The 24451-nt window shown below is 36.0% G+C and overlaps 1 protein-coding gene across 11 annotated transcripts in view; it reads left to right on the top strand.

The window, feature by feature from the left end:
* Positions 1-24451, top strand: part of PHKB (phosphorylase kinase regulatory subunit beta) — a 294059-nt gene that overhangs the window by 171998 nt on the left and 97610 nt on the right. For all 11 annotated transcript variants that reach the window (XM_077132330.1, XM_077132329.1, XM_077132328.1 and 8 more), the window contains one exon: positions 17664-17758. In XM_077132330.1, coding sequence (XP_076988445.1) covers positions 17664-17758 — 95 coding nt within the window. The remainder of the gene's footprint in view (positions 1-17663; positions 17759-24451) is intronic.

Genomic DNA, 24451 nt, shown 5'->3' on the forward strand with positions numbered 1-24451 from the left:
TGTTAATCCTCCCACTTTGTTCTTCTTTTTTAGGATGCTTTTAACTTTGGGGGGTCTCTTCCCCTTACAGATGAATTTGATAGTTAGCTTTTGTAGATCTTCAAAATATATTGTTGGAATTTTTATTCGTACTGTGTTGAATCTGTAGATCAATTTGGGGAAAATTGACATCTTAACTATATTTAGCCTTCCTACCCATGAACAGTGAATGTCTTTCCTTTGATTTCTTTTAGCAATGTTATGCAGTTTTCTGTGTACAATTCCTTATGTCCCTAGTTAAGGGACGTAATACTCATTCCTAAGTATTTGAATCTTTTAGCTGCTATCTTGAATGGAATTTTTTCCTTAACTGACTCCTCAGCTAGGTAGGTCATTGCTTATTTATAGAAATTTTACTGATTTTTACACATTAATTTTATATCTCACCACCTTACTGTATTTGTTTATTAGCTCAAGTAACTTTGCTGTAGATTTCTCAGGATCTTGCAAGTATTAGTATCATATCATCTGCAAATAATAAGAGTTTTTCTTCTTCCTTTCCAATTTGGATGCCTTTTATTTCTTTGTCCTGCCTGATTGCTCTAGCTAGAACTTCAAGCAGAATGTTGAATAATAGTGGTGACAGTGGGCATCCTTGTCTTGTACCTGATTTTAGGGGAAGGTTTTCAGTCTCCCTCCATTGAGTACATTGCTGGTTGTCAGTTTTTCATATATTCCCTTTATCATATATTGAGGTAGTTACCTTTGATTCTTATCTTTCGGAGTGTTTATATCAGAAAAGGATGCTGAATTTTGTTGAATGCTTTTTCTTCATCAATCGAGATGATCATGTGATTTTTCCCTTTTAATTTGTTAATATGCTGTATTACATTAATTGATTTTCTTTTGTTGAGCCATCCTTGTATTCCTGGTATAAACCCCACTTGGTCATGGTGTATAATTCTTTTAATGTGCTGTTGAATTCAATTTGCTAATTTTTTTTGAGAATTTTTGCATCTATGTTTATTAGGGAGATTGGCCTGTAATTCTTCTTTCTTATAACATCTTTACCTGGTTTTGGTATTAAAATGATATTTGCTTCATAAAATGAGTTAGATAGAATTCCTTTTGCCTCAGTTTTTTTGAAAAGTTTGAGCAGGATTGGTGTTAGTTCTTCTGGAATGTTTGGTAAAATTCCCCTGTGAAGCCATCTGGCCCTGGGCTTTTCTATATAGGAAGATTTTTGATGACTGATTGAATCTCTTTACTTGTGATTGGTTTGTTGAGATCTTCTATTTCTTCCTGAGTCAGTGTAGCGTGTTTATGTGTCTCCAGGAATTTGTCCATTTCATCTAAGTTGTCTACTTTGTTGACATATAGTTGTTCATAGTATCCTCTTAAGATTTCTTTTATTTCTTCAGGGTCTGTGGTAACGCACCCCTTCTCATTTCTGATTTTGTTTATGTGCATCGTCTCTCTCTTTTTTTTTTTTGTCAGTCTTACTAGTGGCCCATCAATTTTATTTATTTATTCAAAGAACCAGCTTTTGGTTTTATTGATTCTTTCTATTGTTCTTCTGTTCTCCCATTCATTTATCTCTGCTTTAATCTTTATTTGTCTTCTTCTGTTTGCTTTGGGGTTAGTTTGCTGTTCTTCCTCAGGTTCCTCCAGGTGTCCTGTTTTAAATCCTCAATTTTTGCTCTTTCTTGTTTTTTTATAGAGGCATTTAGGGCAATAAATTTCCCTCTCAGTACAGCCTTTACTGCATCCCATAAGTTCTGATAAGTTGTATTCTCATTTTCGTTCATCTCCAGATAGCTACTGATTTTTCTAGCAATTTCTTCTTTGACCCCACTGGTTGTTTATGACTGTGTTACTTAATTTCCATTTATTTGTGAATGTTCTCGTTCTTTCATGGTTATTGAGATTCAGCCTCATCTAATTGTGATCAAAGTACTTTGAGTAATTTCAGTATTTTTAAATTTATAAAGATGTTTTGTGCACCAGCATATGATCTATCCTGGAGAATGTTCCATGAGCATTAGAGAAGAATGTTTAACCTTGTGCTTTGGGGTGCAGTGACCTCTCTATGTCTGTTAAGTCTAATTCATTTATCAACTTATTTAACTTCTCTATTTCTTGTTGATCTTCTGTCTGGTTTTCTATCTATATAGGAGAGTGGTATATAGAAGTCTCCTGCTATTATTGTAAAACATCTGTCTCTTCCTTCAATTTTGCCAATATCTGTCTCTTGTACTTTGAAGCTTGTTGATTGGGAGCATAAACAATTATAATTGTTATATCTTCTTGGTGAATTGATCCTTTAATTAGTATATAGTGTCCTTCTTTGTCTCTTATGATGTCTTTACATTTGAAGTCTATTTTGTCTGATATTAGTATAGCTACTCCTGCTTTCTTTTGCTTAGAACTTGCATGGAAAATCTTTTTCCATCTTTTCAGTTGAGGTCTATTGGTATCCTTATGTCTAAGATAAGTCTTTTGGAAGGAGCATATAGCTGGATTATGTTTCTTAATCCATTCTGCCAATTTGTATCTTTTAATTGATAAGTTTAGTCCATTAACATTCAAAGTTGTTTCTGAAAAGGCGTTTCTTGATTCCACCATCTTATCTTTTTAATTTTATTCGTCAAATCTATCTATTCTTTTGCCTCTTTCCCTTTGTCTAATTTAAATTACCCTTAGTGGTACTCTTCAATTCTGTGCCCTTCTCCAGACCTGCCTCTCCTGTCTTTTTTTTTTTCAGCCGGCAGAACTTTTAGTATTTCTTGTAGGGTAGTCTCTTGTTGACAGATTCTTTCAGTACTTCTCTGTCTGTAAAACTTGAATCTCTCCCTCAGTGTTGAAGGACAGTTTGGCTGAGTACAGAATTCTTGGCTGGACGTCTTTCTCTTTCAGGATCTTGAATATATCATACCACTGCCTTCTCACTTCCAGGGTGCTAGTTGAATAGTCTAAACTCAGTCTTATTTGATTTTTCTTATATGTAGTAGTGTTGTTCTTCTCTTGCCACTTTCAGGATTTTCTGCTTCTCTTCAACATTTGACAGACTAATTATATATTCCTTGGGTAAGGCCTATTTGGATTTATTCTGTTTGGAGTTCTTTGGGATTCTTTGACTTGTATATTTATGTCCTTTATGAGGGTTGGGAAATTTTCCCCCATTATATCCTCAACTACTCTTCCTAGTCCTGTACTCCTCTCTTCTCCTCTGGGACACCAATGATTCTTATATTTGCATGCTTTGTTTTATCTGTCGGTTCCCTGAATTCCCACTCAGTTTTTCCATCTCTTTTGCTATTTGCTGTTTTGAGCCTTCAGAGTCAATTATCCTGCCCTCTATATCACTTATTCTTTTTAATCTCTTCAGATCTGGTGTTGTGTGCCTCTGTGTTTTTTATTTGGTCAACAGAGTCTTTAATCTTTAATCCACCATTTTTCAATTTATTCTTTCAAATTCCTCTTTGTGCTCCTCTGCTGTCTTCTTGATCTCCTTTATGTCATTTGCTATCCCATTTACTTTATAAGTAAAGTTGTATGAACATCTTTGATTAGTTGTTCCAACATCAGTGTCTCCTCTGGTGTTTTAATGGTGATTAGGCAGGGTTATTTCTGTCTGCATTGTGATGTGCTTAGTGATCTCCTGCTGTCTTTGTCGCATGTAAATATCTTGATTGATTTACTTTGGGAGTTGATTTCTTTCAGTAGTCTAAGGCCTTGTATTTGCGGAATGGTTGTATAGCAGGTAGCAGGTCACAGGGTGTACATTCTGTACAGTGATTTGTTTCAGGTCAGGTATGGGTGCAAGTTGGGGATGTTACGCTGATGCTTGTGAATGTGGGCGCCCAGCATCCAGGGAGGATGTAGCTGAGTGGGTGCACTGGTCTGAGGTGCTTAACTGTGGTGCGCGCTGGCCTAAGGCACAGGGCCCTTTGTGCATATGCATAGATAGGGCTGTGGCAGCAGGTCAGCATTTTCTCAGAGCTGGGAAGTGAGGCTGAGGGCTGTGCACATGCGCAGTTCTAGGACTGCTGTAACGGTGGTTCCCAGAGGTGAATGACGTGATTGGGGACCCGTGTGCATGAGTGGGCCTAGGAATGCCATAAAGGGATGCGCTGAGCTCAGGGAGGGTGGGATGAGGCTATGCGACACTATGGGCAGGGAATGGGGGTAGCCTAGTTATGGAGGTTAGTACCCACAACATTTATGCACTGGCAACAGCCTGCAGGGAACAGGGACAGGAGGTAGTGTTCAGGAGGAGTGCAGGAGAGGTGGGCTGGGCTGTACTTAGGGTGCAGGTGTGGGGTAGGTATGTGCACTGGGGCCTGGTAAGGTGGGGCGTGTGGAGTGCGGGGAATGGAAGCAGGTGACAGGGTTCAAGTGCCTGAGGTTTGGGGTGAGTCACTGGTCATGGGGCTGCACTGGTGAGGGTAGCGCGCCCAAGAAATGTGGCCTGGCCTACTTCCTAGTCCCATGTTCTGTCGCTGCACTCCCATAGGCTCCGCAGCTCCATGCCAGGCTCCAGCTTTCTGCTTCTCAGTTCCTTGGCCTCTGCAACCAGGGCTGCTGCATGTAGTACAGAAGGCCCTCCCACCTCATCTGTACTCCTGAATTGCCACCTCAGTCACCTTCCTGCCCCTTCTCTAACTTTTCCATGGAGCAGGGCTAATATCGAGCTACTGTAGTCGGCCATCTTCCCAAAAGTCCCAGATTGGCTTCATTTTTGTCTCACCTGATCTCTTTTTTGGTTATTTTAATGTAGTTATATCTATAACTATGCTCACTTTCAGGGCTGCAGCACTCCATTTCTGGATCTTGGGTGTGGCAGTGTTACTCAGAGTTCTGGGAAATACTAACTGTATGTATACCATAAGGCCCAGTGTCTCAGAATCTAGAAATACATTTACAACTTCAGGCTAAATGTGGCTGCTATAAGGGCTAACATTCTAGGCTCCAATTTTCTTATGAATATTTTCAGAAAGAGACCACAGCATATTTCTTGGTTTTTTTCTGGCTTATTTTACCCAACACATTGTCCCCAAGGTTTATTCAGTTCATTGCATGCCTCACGACATACTTCTTTTTTGTAGCCGCACCATATTCCATCACTTAAATTATCACAGTTCGCTGTTGTGTTCCTCAGTCATTGTACCCTTTGGCTCCCTCCATCAATTGGGCATCATGGATATTGTCCAAAATAAAGAAACCATATCTTACAGTATCCTCACTTGGTTGTACAATCAGCAGCACTCTTAATTCTAGACAATTTTCATTGGTCCATAGAGACGAAGAACCAACAAACACAGCTTCATCAGATATCAAATCGAAACTACCCCTTATCACTTGTCCCTCCCTTTCCTCCCAATTATTTCCCCTGGTAGTGCTGTGGTACTGTTGATATCTTCCTGTTAACTATGCACCAGTATAGTATGCATGTTTAGTTTTTCCCTATAATTCTCTACTATTGATTCTTTGCCAGTATCTAACCTTTGAAGTAGTTCATACAAGAACTTATATATAATTGCAGGTTAAATTAGTGGGCTACATGGTACTATACATCCCCTTTCAATCATATTCACCTTCAATATGGCAGTGTTGTTATAACCCCACTGATTAGTTACCATCACTTTTATCCATTTCCTTGTGTTTAAGATCAACTTCATTGGGTAGACTTTCCCCAATCTCTAGCCTCTGTGTACCTCTAGGTCTGTTATATACAGTGTAACCTGAAATTATGTTTACAAGAGTCATAGTAGTGAAATCGTACGGTATCTGTACTTTTGTTTCTGACTTATTTCACTCAGCATTATGTCCTCAGGATTTATCCATGTTGTCATATGTTTTGGAACCTCATTTCATCTTACTGCTGCATAATATTCCATTATATGTACATACCACATTTGTTTATCTGCTCATCTGTTGATAGACACTTGGATTGTTTCCATCTTTTGGCAATTGTGACTAGTGCTACTGTGAACATCAATGTGCAAATGTCTGTTTGTGTCACTGCTTTCAGCTCTTCTAAGTATATACCGAGTATTGGTATTTCTGGGTGTTCTAGTTTGCTAGCTGCCAGAATGCAATATACCAGGAATGGAATGGCTTTTTAAAAGGGGAATTTAATAAGTTACTAGTTTACAGTTCTGAGGTTAAGAAAATATCCCAATTAAAACAAGTCTATAGAAATTTTCAATCAAAGGCATCCAGGGAATGGTACCTTGGTTCAAGAAGGCTGCTGAAATTCAGGGTTTCTCTCTCTCAAGTGAGAAGGCACATGGTGAACATAGTCAGGGCTTCTCTCTCAGTTGGAAGGGCACATGGCAAACACGGCGTCATCTGCTAGCTTTTTCTCCTGGCTTCCTGTTTCATGAAGCTCCCCGGGAGGCATTTTTCTTTTTCATCTCTGCTTCATGGTGCTGCAGCATTCTCTACTCTCTTTGAATCTCTCTCCTTTTCCAAAATATTTCCTCTTTTATAGGACTTCAGAAACTAATCAGGACCCACCCCAATAGGTGGAGACATGCCTCCAACTAATCCACCTTAACAACCACTCTTGATTAAATCACATCTCTAGGGAGATGATCTAATTTAGTTTCAAGCATGCAATACTGAATGAGAATTAGAAGAAATGGCTGCCTTTACAAAATGGGATTAGAATTAAAACATGGCTTTTCTAGGGTACGTACATCATTTCAAACCAGCACACTGGGTAATATGGCAAATCAGTATTTGGTTTTCTGAGCAGTCGCCAAACAGTCTTCCACAGTGGCTGCACCATTATACAGTCCCACCATTAATAAGTAAGTGTCACAATTTCTCCACATCTTCACCATCATTTGTAGTTTTCTGTTCGTTTAATAGTAGCAGTTCCTACAAGTGTGAGATATCTCATTGTTGTCTAGATTTGCTTTTCCCTTATAGCTAATGAAAATAAACCTCTCTTCATGTGCTTTTTATTTATCTGTATTTGCTCTTTGGAAAAGTGTCTATTCATATCTTCTGCCCATTTCATAATTGGGTTGTTTGTTCCTTTGCTGTTGAGCTGTATAACTTGTTTATGTACACAGGATATCAAACCTTTATCCAATAGTGATTTCCAGATGTTTTTTCCCACTGAGTTGACTGCTACTTCACCTTTTTGACAAAGTCTTTTGAGGCACAGATGCTCTTGATTTTAAGGAGTTCCCATTCATTGATTTTTTCTTTTGCTCCTTATGCTTTAGGTATAAAGTTTAAAAAGCTACCTCCTATCACTATATCTTGAAGATGTTTCCCTGCCTTTCTTCTAGAAGTTTTATGGCAGTGGCTTTTACATTTAGGTCTGTGGTCCATTTTGAATTAACTTTTGAATAAAGGGTAAGGTAGAGAATCTTTTTTAGTCTTTGGGTTATTGATACCCCTTTTCCCATGTCCATTTGTTGATAAAACTAATCTGTCCCAGTTCAATGGATTTGGGGGTCTTACTGAAGATTAATCTTCCATGCATTTGGTGGTCTGTTTCCACACTCTCAATTTCATTCCTTTGCAAAATATCATGCTGTTTTGACCACTGTGGCTCTATAGTTAGTTTTAAAGTCAGGAAGTGTTAGTCTTTTCAATTCGCTCTTCTTTTGTGGGATATCTTTAACTATTCAGGATCTCTTTCCCTTCCAAATAAATTTGATAACCAGCTTTTCCAATTCCTCAAAGTAGGTCATTGAGATTTTTTTTTTTTTTTTTTTTTTTTTTTATTAACGGAAAGAAAAAAAAGAAATTAACACAACATTTAGAAATCATACCATTCTACATATGCACTCAGTAATTCTTAACATCATCACATAGATGCATGATCATTGTTTCTTAGTACATTTGCATCAGTTTAGAGGAACTAGCAACACAACAGAAAAAGATATAAAATGTCAATATAAAGAAAAGAAATAAAAGTAGTAGTAATAGTAAAAAACAACAACAACAAACAAACCAACAAGCAAACAAAAACAAAAAAAAACCCTATAGCTCAGATGCAGCTTCATTCAGTATTTTAACATGATTACTTTACAATTAGGTATTATCGTGCTGTCCATTTTTGAGTTTTTGTATCTAGTCCTGTTGCACAATCTGTATCCCTTCAGCTTCAATTACCCATTGTCTTACCCTGTTTCTAACTCCTGCTGAACTCTGTTACCAATGACATATTTCAAGTTTATTCTCGAATGTCCGTTCACAACAGTGGGACCATACAGTATTTGTCCTTTAGTTTTTGGCTGGATTCACTCAGCATAATATTCTCTAGGTCCATCCATGTTATTACATGGTTCACAAGTTTATCTTGTCTTAAAGCTGCATAATATTCCATCGTATGTATATACCACAGTTTGTTTAGCCACTCTTCTGTTGATGGAGATTTTGGCTGTTTCCATCTCTTTGCAATTGTAAATAACGCTGCTATAAACATTGGTGTGCAAATGTCCGTTTGTGTCTTTGCCCTTAAGTCCTTTGAGTAGATACCTAGCAATGGTATTGCTGGGTCGTATGGCAATTCTATATTCAGCTTTTTGAGGAACCGCCAAACTGCCTTCCACAGTGGTTGCACCCTTTGACATTCCCACCAACAGTGAATAAGTGTGCCTCTTTCTCCGCATCCTCTCCAGCACTTGTCATTTTCTGTTTTGTTGATAATGGCCATTCTGGTGGGTGTGAGATGATATCTCATTGTGGTTTTGATTTGCATTTCTCTAATGGCCAGGGACATTGAGCATCTCTTCATGTGCCTCTTGGCCATCCGTATTTCTTCTTCTGGTAGGTGTCTGTTTAAGTCTTTTTCCCATTTTGTAATTGGGTTGGCTGTCTTTTTGTTGTTGAGTTGAATAATCTCTTTATAAATTCTGGATACTAGACCCTTATCTGATATGTCATTTCCAAATATTGTCTCCCATTGTGTAGGCTGTCTTTCTACTTTCTTGATGAAGTTCTCTGATGCACAAAAGTGTTTAATTTTGAGAAGCTCCCATTTATTTATTTCCTTCTTCAGTGTTCTTGCTTTAGGTTTAAGGTCCATAAAACCACCTCCAGTTGTAAGATCCATAAGATATCTCCCAACATTTTCCTCTAACTGTTTTATGGTCTTAGACCTAATGTTTAGATCTTTGATCCATTTTGAGTTAACTTTTGTATAGGGTGTGAGAGATGGGTCTTCTTTCATTCTTTTGCATATGGATATCCAGTTCTCTAGGCACCATTTATTGAAGAGACTGTTCTGTCCCAGGTGAGTTGGCTTGACTGCCTTATCAAAGATCAAATGTCCATAGATGAGAGGGTCTATATCTGAGCACTCTATTCGATTCCATTGGTCGATATATCTATCTTTATGCCAATACCATGCTGTTTTGACCACTGTGGCTTCATAATATGCCTTAAAGTCAGGCATCGCGAGACCTCCAGCTTCGTTTTTTTTCCTCAAGATGTTTTTAGCAATTCGGGGTACCCTGCCCTTCCAGATAAATTTGCTTATTGGTTTTTCTATTTCTGAAAATATGTTGTTGGGATTTTGATTGGTATTGCATTGAATCTGTAAATCAATTTAGGTAGGATTGACATCTTAACTATATTTAGTCTTCCAATCCATGAACACGGTACGCCCTTCCATCTATTTAGGTCTTCTGTGATTTCTTTTAACAGTTTTTTGTAGTTTTCTTTATATAGGTTTTTTGTCTCTTTGGTTAAATTTATTCCTAGGTATTTTATTCTTTTAGTTGCGATTGTAAATGGGATTCGTTTCTTGATTTCTACCTCAGCTTGTTCATTACTAGTGTATAGAAAAGCTACAGATTTTTGAATGTTGATCTTGTAGCCTGCTACTTTGCTGTACTCATTTATTAGCTCTAGTAATTTTGTTGTGGATTTTTCTGGGTTTTCTACATATAGTATCATATCGTCTGCAAACAGTGATAGTTTTACTTCTTCCTTTCCAATTTTGATGCCTTGTATTTCTTTTTCTTGCCTAATTGCTCTGGCTAGAACTTCCAACACAATGTTGAATAATAGTGGTGATAGTGGACATCCTTGTCTTGTTCCTGATCTTAGGGGGAAAGTTTTCAATTTTTCCCCGTTGAGGATGATATTAGCTGTGGGTTTTTCATATATTCCCTCTATCATTTTAAGGAAGTTCCCTTGTATTCCTATCTTTTGAAGTGTTTTCAGCAGGAAAGGATGTTGAATCTTGTCAAATGCCTTCTCTGCATCAATTGAGATGATCATGTGATTTTTCTGCTTTGATTTGTTGATATGGTGTATTACATTAATTGATTTTCTTATGTTGAACCATCCTTGCATACCTGGGATGAATCCTACTTGGTCATGATGTATAATTCTTTTAATGTGTTGCTGGATACGATTTGCTAGAATTTTATTGAGGATTTTTGCATCTGTATTCATTAGAGAGATTGGTCTGTAGTTTTCTTTTTTTGTAATATCTTTGCCTGGTTTTGGTATGAGGGTGATGTTGGCTTCATAGAATGAATTAGGTAGTTTTCCCTCTGCTTCGATTTTTTTGAAGAGTTTGAGGAGAGTAGGTACTAATTCTTTCTGGAATGTTTGATAGAATTCACATGTGAAGCCGTCTGGTCCTGGACTTTTCTTTTTAGGGAGGTTTTGAATAACTAATTCAATCTCTTTACTTGTGATTGGTTTGTTGAGGTCGTCTATTTCTTCTTGAGTCAAAGTTGGTTGTTCATGTCTTTCCAGGAACCTGTCCATTTCTTCTAAATTGTTGTATTTATTAGCGTAAAGTTGTTCATAGTATCCTGTTATTACCTCCTTTATTTCTGTGAGGTCAGTAGTTATGTCTCCTCTTTCATTTCTAATCTTATTTATTTGCATCCTCTCTCTTCTTCTTTTTGTCAATCTTGCTAAGGGCCCATCAATCTTGTTGATTTTCTCATAGAACCAACTTCTGGCCTTATTGATTTTCTCTATTGTTTTCATGTTTTCAATTTCATTTATTTCTGCTCTAATCTTTGTTATTTCTTTCCTTTTGCTTGCTTTGGGATTAGTTTGCTGTTCTTTCTCCAGTTCTTCCAAGTGGACAGTTAATTCCTGCATTTTTGCCTTTTCTTCTTTTCTGATAAAGGCATTTAGGGCAATAAATTTCCCTCTTAGCACTGCCTTTGCTGCATCCCATAAGTTTTGATATGTTGTGTCTTCATTTTCATTTGCCTCTAGGTATTTACTAATTTCTCTTGCAATTTCTTCTTTGACCCACTTGTTGTTTAAGAGTGTGTTGTTGAGCCTCCATGTATTTATGAATTTTCTGGCACTCCGCCTATTATTGATTTCCAACTTCATTCCTTTATGATCCGAGAAAGTGTTGTGTATGATTTCAATCTTTTTAAATTTGTTAAGACTTGCTTTGTGACCCAGCATATGGTCTATCTTTGAGGATGATCCATGAGCACTTGAAAAAAAGGTGTATCCTGCTGTTGTGGGATGTAATGTCCTATAAATGTCTGTTAAGTCAAGTTCATTTATAGTAATATTCAGGTTCTCTATTTCTTTATTGATCCTCTGTGTAGATGTTCTGTCCATTGATGAGAGTGGTGAATTGAAGTCTCCAACTATTATGGTATATGTGTCTATTTCCCTTTTCAGTGTTTGTAGTGTATTCCTCACGTATTTTGGGGCATTCTGGTTCGGTGCGTAAATATTTATGATTGTTATGTCTTCTTGTTTAATTGTTCCTTTTATTAGTATATAGTGTCCTTCTTTGTCTCTTTTAACTGTTTTACATTTGAAGTCTAATTTGTTGGATATTAGTATAGCCACTCCTGCTCTTTTCTGGTTGTTGTTTGCATGAAATATCTTTTCCCAACCTTTCACTTTCAACCTATATTTATCTTTGGGTCTAAGATGTGTTTCCTGTAGACAGCATATAGAAGGATCCTGTTTTTTAATCCATTCTGCCAGTCTATGTCTTTTAATTGGGGAATTCAGTCCATTGACATTTAGAGTTATTACTGTTTGGATAATATTTTCCTCTACCATTTTGCCTTTTGTATTATATATATCATATCTGTCTTTCCTTCTTTCTACACTTTTCTCCATGTCTCTCTCTTCTGTCTTTTTGTATCTGACTCTAGTGCTTCCTTTAGTATTTCTTGCAAAGCTGGTCTCTTGGTCACAAATTCTCTTAGTGACTTTTTGTCTGAGAATGTTTTAAATTCTCCCTCATTTTTGAAGGACAATTTTGCTGGATATAGGAGTCTTGGCTGAGTCATTGAGATTTTGATTGGTGTTGAATTGAATCTGTAGATCAATTTGAATTTCCACCACAACAACATTTCAACCTTCCTATCCATGATCTGAGAATGTCTTTCCATCTATTTAGATCATTTTTTATTTCTTTTAGAAATGTTTTATAGTTTTCTGTGTATAAGTCCTTGATATCCCTGGTTAGACATATTCCTAGATATCTGATTCTTTTGCTTGCTGTTTTGAATGTAATGTTTTCCTTAATTGTCTCTTCAGATAAGTCATTACTTGTGTATAGAAACATTACTGATTTTTTTTAACCTTAATTTTGTATCCTATAAATAGAAATACATTTTCTATTTATTTCTCTCTCCTGTCTAATCACATGTGCTAGGACTTCTAATACAATGTTGAATAATATAGAGAAAATGGACATCTTTGTCTCATTCCTGATCTTAAGAGGAATGTTTCCCTCATGAATGCTGGCTATGGATTTTTCATATATGCCCTTTATGATATTGAGGAGGTTTCACTTGATTCCTACCTTTTGAAGTGTTTCTATCAGGAAAAGATGCTAAATTTTGTCAAATGATTCTCAGTATCAATCAATGTGATCTTGTGATTTTTTCCCTTTCAATTTGTTAATGTGCTGTATTACATTGATTGGTTTTCTTGTATTGAACCACCTTGCGTTCCTGGTATAAACCCCATTTGATCATGATATATAATTCTTTTAATATATTGTTGGATTCGATTTGCTAATATTTTTTTGAGAATTTTTGTATCTGCGTTCATTAGGGAGATTGGTCTGTAGTTTTCCTTTCTTGTAGCATCTTTATCCAGTTTTTGGTATTAGAGTGATATTAGCATCATAATATGCATTAGTAACATTCCTTTCTCCACAGTTTTTTAGAAGCATTTGAACAGGATGGGTATTAGTTCCTTTTGTAATGTTTGACAAAATTTCCCTGTGAGGCCATCTGGTCCCTTTGTGGGAACATTTCTGATGACTGAATCGCTTTACTTGTTATTGATTTGTTGAGATCTATTTCTTTTTAAGTCAGTATAGATAGTTCCAGTGTTTCTAGGAATTTGTTCATAATATTCTCTTAATATTTTTAAAATTTCCTCAAAAGCCAGTGTAATGACCCCCCCATTTCTAATTTTGTTTACTTGTGTCTTCTTCTCTTTTTTGTCAGTCTACCTAATTGTCTATCCATATTATTGATTTTCTCAAAGAACAGATTTTTCATTTTGTTGACTTTTTCTATTGTTTTTGTTCTCCAGTTCATTTATTTCTTCTTTTACCTTTCTTATTTCTCCTCTTATTTTTTTTAGCTTGGGTTAATCTGCTATTTCTGTAATTTTTCCAGATGAGCAGTTAGGTCTTCAGTTTTTACCATTTATTTTAATACAGGCATTTAGGGCAATAAATTTCCCTCTCAGCGGTGCCTTTGCTACATCCCATAAGTTCTGATATGTTGTATTCTCATTGTCATTCGTCTCCAGATACTTAGCGATTTCTATAGCAATTTCTTCTTTGACCCACTTATTATTTAAGAGTGTGTTGTTTAATCTCCATATATTTGTGAAAGCTGTGGTGTTTGGTGATTATTAGTTTCTAGTTTCGTTCCATTGTGGTTAAAGTGCTTTGGAATATATAAGGACTTATTTTGTGTCTCAGCATATGATCTATCCTGGAGAACGTTCCATGTGGACTAGAAGAAATTTTAACCTGGTGTTTTGGGGTGTAATGATCTATATATGTCTGTCAGGTCTAATTCATTTATTATATCGTTTGGGGTCTCTGTTTCCTTGTTTACCCTCTGTCTGGTTGTTCTATCTATGGTGGAGAGTGGTGTATTGAAATCTCCTTTGAGGTGGGCCACAGTGGCTCAGCAGGCAGAGTTCTCGCCTGCCATGCCAGAGATTCCAGGTGCCCGCCCATGTGAAAAAAAAAAAAAGAATGTAAGGTTTCCTTTGGTTATTGTTGAAATGTCCGTAGGTCCCAAGTTTTGCCAATGTATGCCTCATGTACTTCTGAGCTCCTTGATTTGTGATTGTTATTTCCTCATGTGAATTGTCCCTTTTATTAATATCTAGTCTCTTTCTTTGTCCCTTAGGATGTCTTTACATTTAAAGTCTATTTTATCTGGTATTAGTATAGCCGCTCCTGCTTTCTTTTGTTTACAGTTTGCATAGAACATCTTTTTCCATCCTTTCACTTTCAGTATATTGTGTTCTTGGGTCTAAATGTGTTTCTTGTAAACAGCGTATAGATGGATTATATCGTTTAATCCATTCTGTCAATCTGTGACTTTTAATTGGTAAATTTAATCCATTAATGTTCAAAGTTATTACTGTGAAAGCAGTTCTTGAATCCACCATCTTATACTTTAGTTTTTATTTGTCAGATTTTATATATTCTTTTCCTGCTCTCTCTCTATCCTCTAAATTACCTTTAGTGGTACTCTTCATTTCTTTGCCTCCTCCAGACCTCCCTCTCCTGTCGTTTTATTTGCTGTTGTCAGGACTTGCTTCAGTATTTCTCTTAGGACAGGTCTCTTGTTGACTAGTTCTCTCAGTCTTTTTTTATCTTTGAAGATTTTAATCTCTCTCTCAGTTTCAAAGCACAGCTTGATTGGAAGCTTTTCTCATTCAGAATCTTAACTATATCAGATTGCTGCCTTCTTGCCTCCACAGTGTCTCTTGAGTAGTCCAAACTCAGTTGTATGTGTTTTCACTTTTGTATATAGTAGATTGCTTTTCTCATGCTGTGTTCACGACTTTCTCCTTCTCTTCAACATTTGACTGTTTGATTAGTATGTGTCTTGGAGTAGGCCTGTTTGGTTTTATTCTTTTTGGCATTCACTGGGCCAGTTTAATTTGCGTATTTGTGTATTTTATAAGGGTTGAGAAGTTTTACCCAATTGTATCTTCAGATAACCTTCCCAACCCTTTACTCTTCTGTTCCCGTTTTGGGACACCAGTGATTCTTATATTTATGTGCCTTTTTTTTTTCCCATCATTTCCCTGAGATCCAGTTCCATTTTTTTTCATCATTCTTGCCTTTTTTTTTTGCATTCTGGTTCAATTATTTTGTCTTCTGGCTCACTTATTCTTCTTTCTGATTCTTTGAATCTGCTATCATGTATCTCTAGTATATTTCTAATTTGGTCTACTGTATCTTTTATCTCTGTGAGATCTGCCATTTTTCTATTTAATCTTTTGAATTCTTCTTTAGGTTTTAGTGTCTTTCTGATATCCTTCTTTTTATATATGTCCTGGAATTGTTGTTCTGTATTCTGTGTCCCTTCCTGTGTTTTGATTTCGTTGTTTCGCTGGGGCATTTTTGTGCCTTGATCTTCACGTGCTTTTTGAATTTCTGTTGTGCTTGGGGCATTTGATTATCTTAATAAAGTTATTTTTCAAGTTGGTTTCCTTTATTCATCTTAAGGTTTCTATATACTTGGTTTTGTACTAAAGGTTCACTTTTGTGCTTGGTTTGTCAGTAATTCTTCACAAAACCGAAGTCCAAGTAGGGGATATAATTCTACTTGAGGGTCTATTAAAAGTTAGGCCACAGTTCCGGGTAGTTCAGTCACAGAACAGTCACCCGTCACATGGTAATTCCAGGCTCAATTCCCAATCCATATGCCCAAAGAAGAAGAATTTTTAATAATAAAGTAAAATCTAAATTTTTTTTCAAAAGAAACACATCTTTGCAGTAATAGACCAAAAGTCAGAAAGAGACACCCACAAGATATATTGGGAATGAACTGAGATTGGTGTCCACAGAAGGAAGAGAAAATTTAAAAAATAAAAACAAATGAAAAATAAGAAATCAATAAAATACTTTTAAATTAAAATAATAATTTAAAATATTGAAAAAATATGTTAAGAATAAAAAAGAAAATCTAGGCAATTAGGGAGTTTGTCAGACTGCACTTACCGCTTCTTCCCAGCAGGTGACACTGCTGAGGCACTCCCTCCCTGCAGGCCCTCTCCTCCCTGAGTACAGCAGCCAGCTGGGAAGATGGCATGCACTGCAGCAGGGTGGAAGAGCCTATTGTAACATCTGGAGGAACAACTGATCAACAGTGCCCAGCAGATCCACCATTCACCACACTAGATCAGATGGCTGTTTGTAACCAACCTGCTCTAAGAGGTTACCCCAGCCAACCACTTGGGCAGACTGAAGTGAAGGGACCCTTAGTACCCTTGGATCTGCACCTCCCTGCACGCTGCTGCCTCCCCCCACCTCCAAGTGGGGGTCATGGCTGATCAGACCCACCCTCCTCTCCCCATCCTGATCTCCCTACCTCTCTCCCCTTTATGAAATATTGAAGCCCATCTTCAGATCAGTCACACCCCATGACTGCAATCCCTGTCTTTTTTTCCCCATCCCCTCTCTTGTCCTGTGGAGTAAGAGTGAATCCAGCCTACCCTACTCCGCCACTTTCCTGGAACTTCAATATTTATTCTTAAACTATTTAGTAGAACTCACCAGTGAAGCCAACTGGTTTGGAGTTTTCTTTATGAGAAGTTTCAATCTATCTTTATTAGTCTATTCAGATTTCCTATGTCTTCTTGAGTCATATTTGGTAGTTTATGTCTTTCTAGAAATTTTTTCATTTCATTTCTCATCTAATTTGTTAAAATATAGTTGCTCATAGTATTCTCTTGTAATCTTTTTTATTTCTGTAAGGTTGATAATAATGTCTCCATTTTCATTCCAGAGTTTAATAATGAAAATATTCTTTCTTTCTAGATCCCTCAAGCTAAAGGTTTGGTAGTTACTTGATCTTTTTCGAGGACTAACTTTTGTTTTCAATGATACTCTTTATTGCTATTCTACACTTTCTTTCTTTTATTTGCTTCTTTCTGCCTGCTTTAGGTTTAGTTTACTCTTTTTATCCATTGTCTTAAGGTGAGGAATAGGTTATTGATTTGAGATTTTTATTCTGTTTTGATATAGCCATTTTTATAGCTATAAATTTCCCCCTCAGTACTACTTGACTGTGTTCTGTAAGCTTTGGTTTGTTGTGTCTTCATTTTCATTCAACTCATTAGAAAGTATATTAGAAAATATTTTCTGATTTCCCTTTGGTTTCTTCTCTCACCCATTGGTTTTATCAGAGTGTGCTGCTTAATTTCCACATTTTTGTGAATTTTCTCTTTTTCCTTCTGTTTTGATTTTTAATTTCATTCCGTTATAGTTGGAGAATATACCTTGTATGATACCTATTCTTTTAAATTTATTGATCATTATTTCATTGCCTAGAATATGGTCTAACCTGAAGAAGCTTCCACATGTACTTGAGAAAAATGTATATTCTCTAGTTGGGTAGGATTTTTTATATGTGTCTCTTAAGTCTGCTTGTTTTATAATATTGTGCAAATGCATTTCTGATAATGTCACTTCCCTTCTTTCTTTTCAGCTGATGAATTAATCAGTCCTAAAGACATTGATCCTGTCCAGCGCTATGTCCCACTACAAAATCAACGTAATGTTAGCATGAGGTTTTCCAATCAGGTAAAATGATATTTCTTTTCTTAATTTAGACTCAACCAAAACAATTAAAAGTAAATTGAAAAATGTATACATTTTTTATGAATGGAGTTTTGTTGTTCCTACTTACGGTAAGACTTCTCCCTCTTGTAGTAAGTTAAAATTTGCTTGTGGTAAGTGGTTATTTGTTAATAAGGGAGTAGGAGTCAGAAGGTTTCTTACAGGTAAACATTGACAAGGTGTCAGTTGTCTTTGAGAAGATATAGTGTGTGGGTTGGTGGGGCAACAGGTGAGTCAGTGCTAGTATTGAAGGGAGTTGGGCCCCATGAATGCCTTGTACCTGATTTCTCTTCAGTGGTCCCTCTCCTTGACATAACTGAGTCACTGCCAGATTGTTCTTAGAACTTGGTAACATTTCAGGGAAAGGAACATTTTTAAAATTTTTATATTTAGTAGCTGTGGACTGTGTGTGTCAACAAAATAAGTGTTTGCAGGATCAGCAAGATTGTTGTTCTCTTGAGCAAACCCTGAAGTATTAAATGATACCACTGGGCAGGCCACGGTGGCTCAGCAGGCAAGCATTCTTGCCAGAGGATCTGGGTTCGTTTCCCAGTGCCTGCCCATGTGAAATAAAAAAAATAAAATGATACCACTAATGAGACTATTAAAATGAAAACATTATGGATTGTCAAAACTGCCTGAGGAGAAAGGGAATGAAGTTGAGTGTGTGCTGTGATTCCAAGCTTTTAATATGCATTTAATAAGAGTATAGCAGATGTGTTTACAAAATTGAAATATTCCTTTCATTAAATATATATGTGTATATATATCATGCAAATGCATGTGTGTATATATGTCCAAGGCGTCAATCAATGGTTGTTTTAATGAAGAAAGGGAGAGCTAGCAAGCTCCATTAGAATGTATCCCACCTCTTCTCTCATTCTTTTGCTGGTCTTCACCAAATCATTTAGTTATTCTGACTGGTTTATACATGAGAGGTTATTTGGGCAATGTGTAAATAAAGGTTTTTATTAAAAACATAAATCCCCATGTTAATATATGATAGAAATTTCTCACTGTCCTATTATTGCTAATCTTTAGCACTTATGTCAGTAAGGTGTTAGTGTCCATTCTGCAAAATTTTGAGATGTGCACACTTGAAGAAGCAGTAAAATAGGGATTATCCACCACCTTGACTCTGAACTGTTTTAAGACTAGGTGTGTTATTTTCATAGCATTTCACCTTTATGATCCACTTTCCTAGAATCATAAAACCTCAGAATCTTTAATTAGAAAATCCAGATTTATCCAGGTAAAAGGGTAATTTTATATATGTTATATATTTTTATATACACGAGAGCAGGAGCCCAGGAGCATCAAAGAATTTTCGAGGCACATGGCTACCCAAAACAACATTTTATAGGCATGTGGCTACCCAAATCAACTTTTTAAACAGTTATTTCATGATTGGTACATATAAGCAGCACTGAATTTTTTGTAATTTCTATCATACAATGTACTTGCAACACTTTCTCTCCTCTCAAGAACTTTTGTCACAGTAAAAGTAAGTGATAGAGAATTTTATAGAGAATTCACTCTGATATTAACATCTTGCATAACTGCAGTACAATATGAAAACCAGAAAATTTACATTGATATAATTCACAGAGCTGATTCTGATTTTACCAGTTATACACACTGTGTATATATACATTTGTGTGTGTGTCTATAGCTCTATATAGTTTTATCACATGTATAGCTTTGTGTCACCACCACTGCAGTCAAGGTTCTTATCAGTACCATTACCACGAGGCTTCCTGTATTACGTCTTTATCACTATATCCCCTCCTTTAAATCTCACCCGTAACCACTTGGTAACTACTAATCTGTTCTCCATGTCTATAATTTTGTCATTTGAAGAATATTATATAAATTGAACTATATCATATAACCTTTTGGGACTGGCTTTTTTTTACTTAGCATAATTCCCATGAAATTGATCCAAATTGTTGAATATATCCAAAGTTTGTTCCTTTTTATTTCTGTGTTAGTATTCCATGGAATGGATGAACTACCTTTTGTTTAACCATTCACCCATTGAAAGATACCTGAGAAGTTTTCCAGTTTTTAGTTATTACAAATAAAGCATTCTTGGTCAAGTGTCTGCAAGAAAATAAATTTTCATCTGGGATAAATGCCCAAAAGTGGAATTGATGGGTTTTATGGTAAGTCCATTTTTAGCTTTAAAAGGAATGGCCCAGTTATTTTCCAGAGTGACTATGTATTTTACATTCCCTCTAGCACTGTATGCGTGTTCTTATTCCTCTCCATCCTTGTCAACAATTGGTATTATCGCTATTTTTTATTTTAGCCATTCTTATAGGTTACAGTGATATCTAACTCATTGGAAGCAATGTGACTTAAATTTCCAGTACTGTGTTGACCAAAAGTGATGAAAGCAGACTATCCTTTCTCCATATCCAATCTTTGAAGGAAAACATTTAGGCTTTAATCATTATAGAGATAAAGTATTCAGTTTTTCATTAAATATTATGTTAGCTATAGGCTTCTCACTTAATAGGTTGAAGGAGTGCTCCTCTATTCCTAGTGTACTGAGGGGTTTTATTATGAATCATTGTTGAATTTTGTCAAATGCTTTTTCTGCATTCTTGTTACAACCATGAGCTTTTTCTCCTTTAACATGTTGTTAGGGTGTATTACACTGATAAATTTTCAAATATTGAACCGACCTTTTATCCTGGGAACAAATCCCACTTGGTTATGGTGTAGTAGTCTTTTTGTATATTGCTAGATTTATTTGCTACTATTTTGTTGAGGATCTGTGTATCTAAGTTCATTAGAGGTGATCGTTTATAGTTTTCTGTGTGTGTGTGTGTGTGTGTGTGTGTGTGTGTGATTTTTCCTGGTTTTGATATCAGGGTAATGACAGCAGATAAAATGAGTTAGATGTGTCCTTTCTTATTTCCTGGAAGAGATTATATGAAATTGGTGTCAATTCTTCTTTAAATATTTGGCAAAATTCTCCAGTAAACCTGGAGATTTCTTTTTCAGAAGCTTTTTAATTAGAAATTCCCTCTGTTTAATTATTCTGAGTCTATCTAGGTTATCTCTTTTTTTATCTTGGCTGAGTTTTGGCAGTTTGTAATTTCAAGGAGTTGCTCCATTTCTTCTAAATTGTCAAATTTATTAGTCTAAACTTATACATAGGATTCTCTTATTATTCCTTTAATGCATACATCCACCTGTGATGTCTCCTGTTTCATTCCTAATACTGGTTGTTTATGTCTTCTTTCTCTCTTTTTATCTTTGTCAGTTTTGCTAGAGGTTTATTAATTTCATCACTTTTTTCCAAGAACCACTTTTTTATGGTTTAATTAAATTTCTCTTTCCCTGTTTTCAATTTCATTGATTTCTGTTCTTCTGCTTGCTTTTTTCCTCTCTCTTCTTTTTCTAAGTTAATATAAAAACATATTATTCATTTGAGTTCTTTCCTCTCTTGCATTATGTGAATGTAATGTTATAAATTGGCCTCCATACAATTTTAGCTGCATCTCACAAATTTTCATATGCTGTGTTTTCATTTTCACTCCTGTATATTTATTTTTCCTTTGGATGTCCTCCTTGACCCATGGAATATTTAGTATTATGTTGTTTAATTGCCAAGTGTCTTGAGAGATTCCTGTTTATTTCTGTTAATGATTTCAAATTTTCTCCCATTATCATCTGAGAACATGCTATTTATGATTAAAATTCAATTTCATTGTTATAATGTTTGTTTTATGGTCCCTGATATCATCTATCTCGGTGAAAATTCTTTGTACTTTGGAGAAGAGTGTGTATTATGCTGTTGTTGGATGGAGTGTTCTGTAGTCTCATTTCGGTTTTGGTATCTGTTTTTTGTCTTTTTGGTTTTTGTTTTGTTTTGTTTTTTGGTTAAGCTGACAAAAATGCAATATACCAGAAATGAACTGGCTTTTAACTACGGGGATTTATTAACTTATAAATGTACAGTTCTAAGACTGTGGAAATGTCCCAGTTAAGGCATCAATAAGAGGTCATTTCCTTGAAGACCAGTTACTTGTGAGCTTAGACTCCTCTGTCAGATGTGAGATGCATGGCGATGTCTGCTGGTCCTTCCCTCCCAGGTTTCAGTATTTCAGCTTCTGGCTCTTCCATCTGTAGCTTTTTCTCTAAACTTCCCTGTATTTTTCTTTCTGTTTCATCTCTTAGCTCCTTATGTGTCTTATCCTCTTATAAAGAACTCCACTAAAAGGATTAAGACCCACCTTGAATGAGGAGGGTTACATCTCGATTAAAATAATGTAATCGGAAGGTCCCACCCACAAGTAGTGTACACCCATAGGAATGGATTGAAAGAACATGACCTTCTCTGGGTTGGTGTTGTTCAGTTCTTTATTCTGACCAATTTTCTGTCATTTCACTCTAATTAAACTGTTGAAAATAGGATGTTGCAGTCCCTAACTGTAATTGAATTTTTCTTTCTCTTTTCAGATATACTTTTGCTACATGTATTTTGAAGCTCTGTCATTTGATGCATGTACATTTAGCATTACAACATGTTCTCTATGGATTGATCCTTTTATCATTATGTAATGTTCTTCATTGCCCCTAGTAGTTTTCTTTGATCTTAAGTCTACTTCATTTGATGCCAGTATAGCAACTCCTGTTATTATTGTTTGTTATTAGTTTTTGCATGATATATCTTTTCCCATTCTTTTGCTTTCAACCTACCTATGTCATTGTGTTTGAAGTGGGTTTTCTTATAGAAAGCAGTAGATGGCTCATGTTTTTTATTCACTCTGCCTCTTTTTCTTTTTTAATTAATATATTTAGACCATTTACATTTTTTGTAATTATTGATTAGCTAGAACTAAGTCTGCCATTTATTCATTTTATATTTGTTCCCTCTATTTCTTGCCCTCTTTCTTTCTTTGTGCCTTCCTATGAGCTATTTTCACTACTTTAAGAATTCCATTTTGATTTATTTATAATGTTTCTTAGTATACTGCTTTTTTTTATAATTTTCTTAGTGGTTGCCTTAAGTACTACATCAGTTATCAAAGTCTATGGGTACCACAATTTTACCACTTTGAATGAAATGTAAAAACCTTACTTCCATTTAGTTTCCTTTAGCCTTCTCATCTTTTAAGCATAATTGTCTTAAATATTTCTTCTATATACATTAAGGAGCACATCAGATCATATTATGATTGTTGCCTCATCTGTAAAATTTGATTAAAGAAATTCATGAGGCGAATTGTAGTCTATTGTGCTTACTTCAGCCTTTACTATTCCATTGTCCCTTCCTTTCTGAAGGTCTCAGTCTTCTTCCATGAACCATTTTCTTTCTATGTGGAGGACTTTTTTTTTTACATCATTTATGTATGTTTGTAAGTAACAAATTTCTTAGTTTTTCTTTGAGAATATCTTGACTTCCCTTTCATTCTTGAAGGATAGTTTTGTTGACAGTTGTTTTCTTTCAGCAGTAAAAAAATATTGTCACTTTCTTCTTGTTTCTGTGTTTTCAGCTGAAAAATCCTCCATCAATTCGAATTAATTTACCCCTATAGAGAAAGTGCCATTTCTTTCTGGCTTGTATCCCCTTATGTCACCAGGTGGAAAGCCAGGAGATACTTGGCTCTTCCTATAAATGGATCACCCTGCTTACTGGTGCCATTGACATGGAGCAGGAATTGGGTACAGTTGTTTTTGCTCTGATGCTGCTATGGAAAGCAAATCAGATTGTCACTAGTGCACTGTTTGTGGAATGAGGATTAGGATGGCCTTCAAACCACTGCCAGTGAATTCAGCTGTCATTTGAGGCCCCAGTTGTGGAATAAAGGTGAGGATAACTCCTTAGGACTTCACTGATGCTGCATGTATCTTGGCCCTCCAGTGCCCTGGTTGTGGAGTAGAAGTTCAGTCATTCTGCTAGAGCTTTGAAGCATCTGCTGAAGACATATAGGGCAACTGGTGCCTCATTTAAGGAGCTGGAGTTGGAGCTCCCCACTAGGTCTCTGTTAAGCTTTCCCTTTCCCAGTTCTGTGGCCAGAGAGGACAGATTGAGCTTGCTTTTATGTTTATGTTCTGTACCTGTTGGTTGTTCCAGGTTGCACATCTCTCTGGTGCCAAATATAGCATATGCAGGATCTCAGTCATCTTAACCACATTGTCATCCTCAAATCCTGAGATCCACTGGAGTCCTGTCCACTGCCTTCTTTTCAGCCTTTAGAGTCCTTTTATTGTTGTCATTGAATTTTTTCCAAGGTAAATAGTTGCATTTGTGGGGAGCAGCAGGAAAAACTGAATCTAGGCCATCTTGTTCTAACTTCCTATTTTTTAAATGGATGATTTATCCTCTAAAGAAGTCTTTTTATGAGAATAATTAGACTTAAAAGTTCTTCTGTTCCTTGAATTATCTTTTTTCTCCAGAGTAATTTTTAAAATAATAAAGACTATCATTTATTGAGCATTTGAGTAGAATTATTTTGAGGTACATAATTCACACACTGTAACATTTACCAATTTACTTTCTACAATTCATTGCTTTTTTTGTATATTCACACAGAGTTGTTCAACCATCACCATAATAAATTTTAGAACATTTTTTACCGTACCCAAATGAAACCCTCTAACCTTTAGCAGGTACTCTCCATTTCACCCCAATCTTCTCTT

This window comes from Tamandua tetradactyla, chromosome 16 (genome assembly GCF_023851605.1).
Source record: "Tamandua tetradactyla isolate mTamTet1 chromosome 16, mTamTet1.pri, whole genome shotgun sequence".
In the NCBI taxonomy this organism is placed as follows: Eukaryota; Metazoa; Chordata; class Mammalia; order Pilosa; family Myrmecophagidae; genus Tamandua; species Tamandua tetradactyla.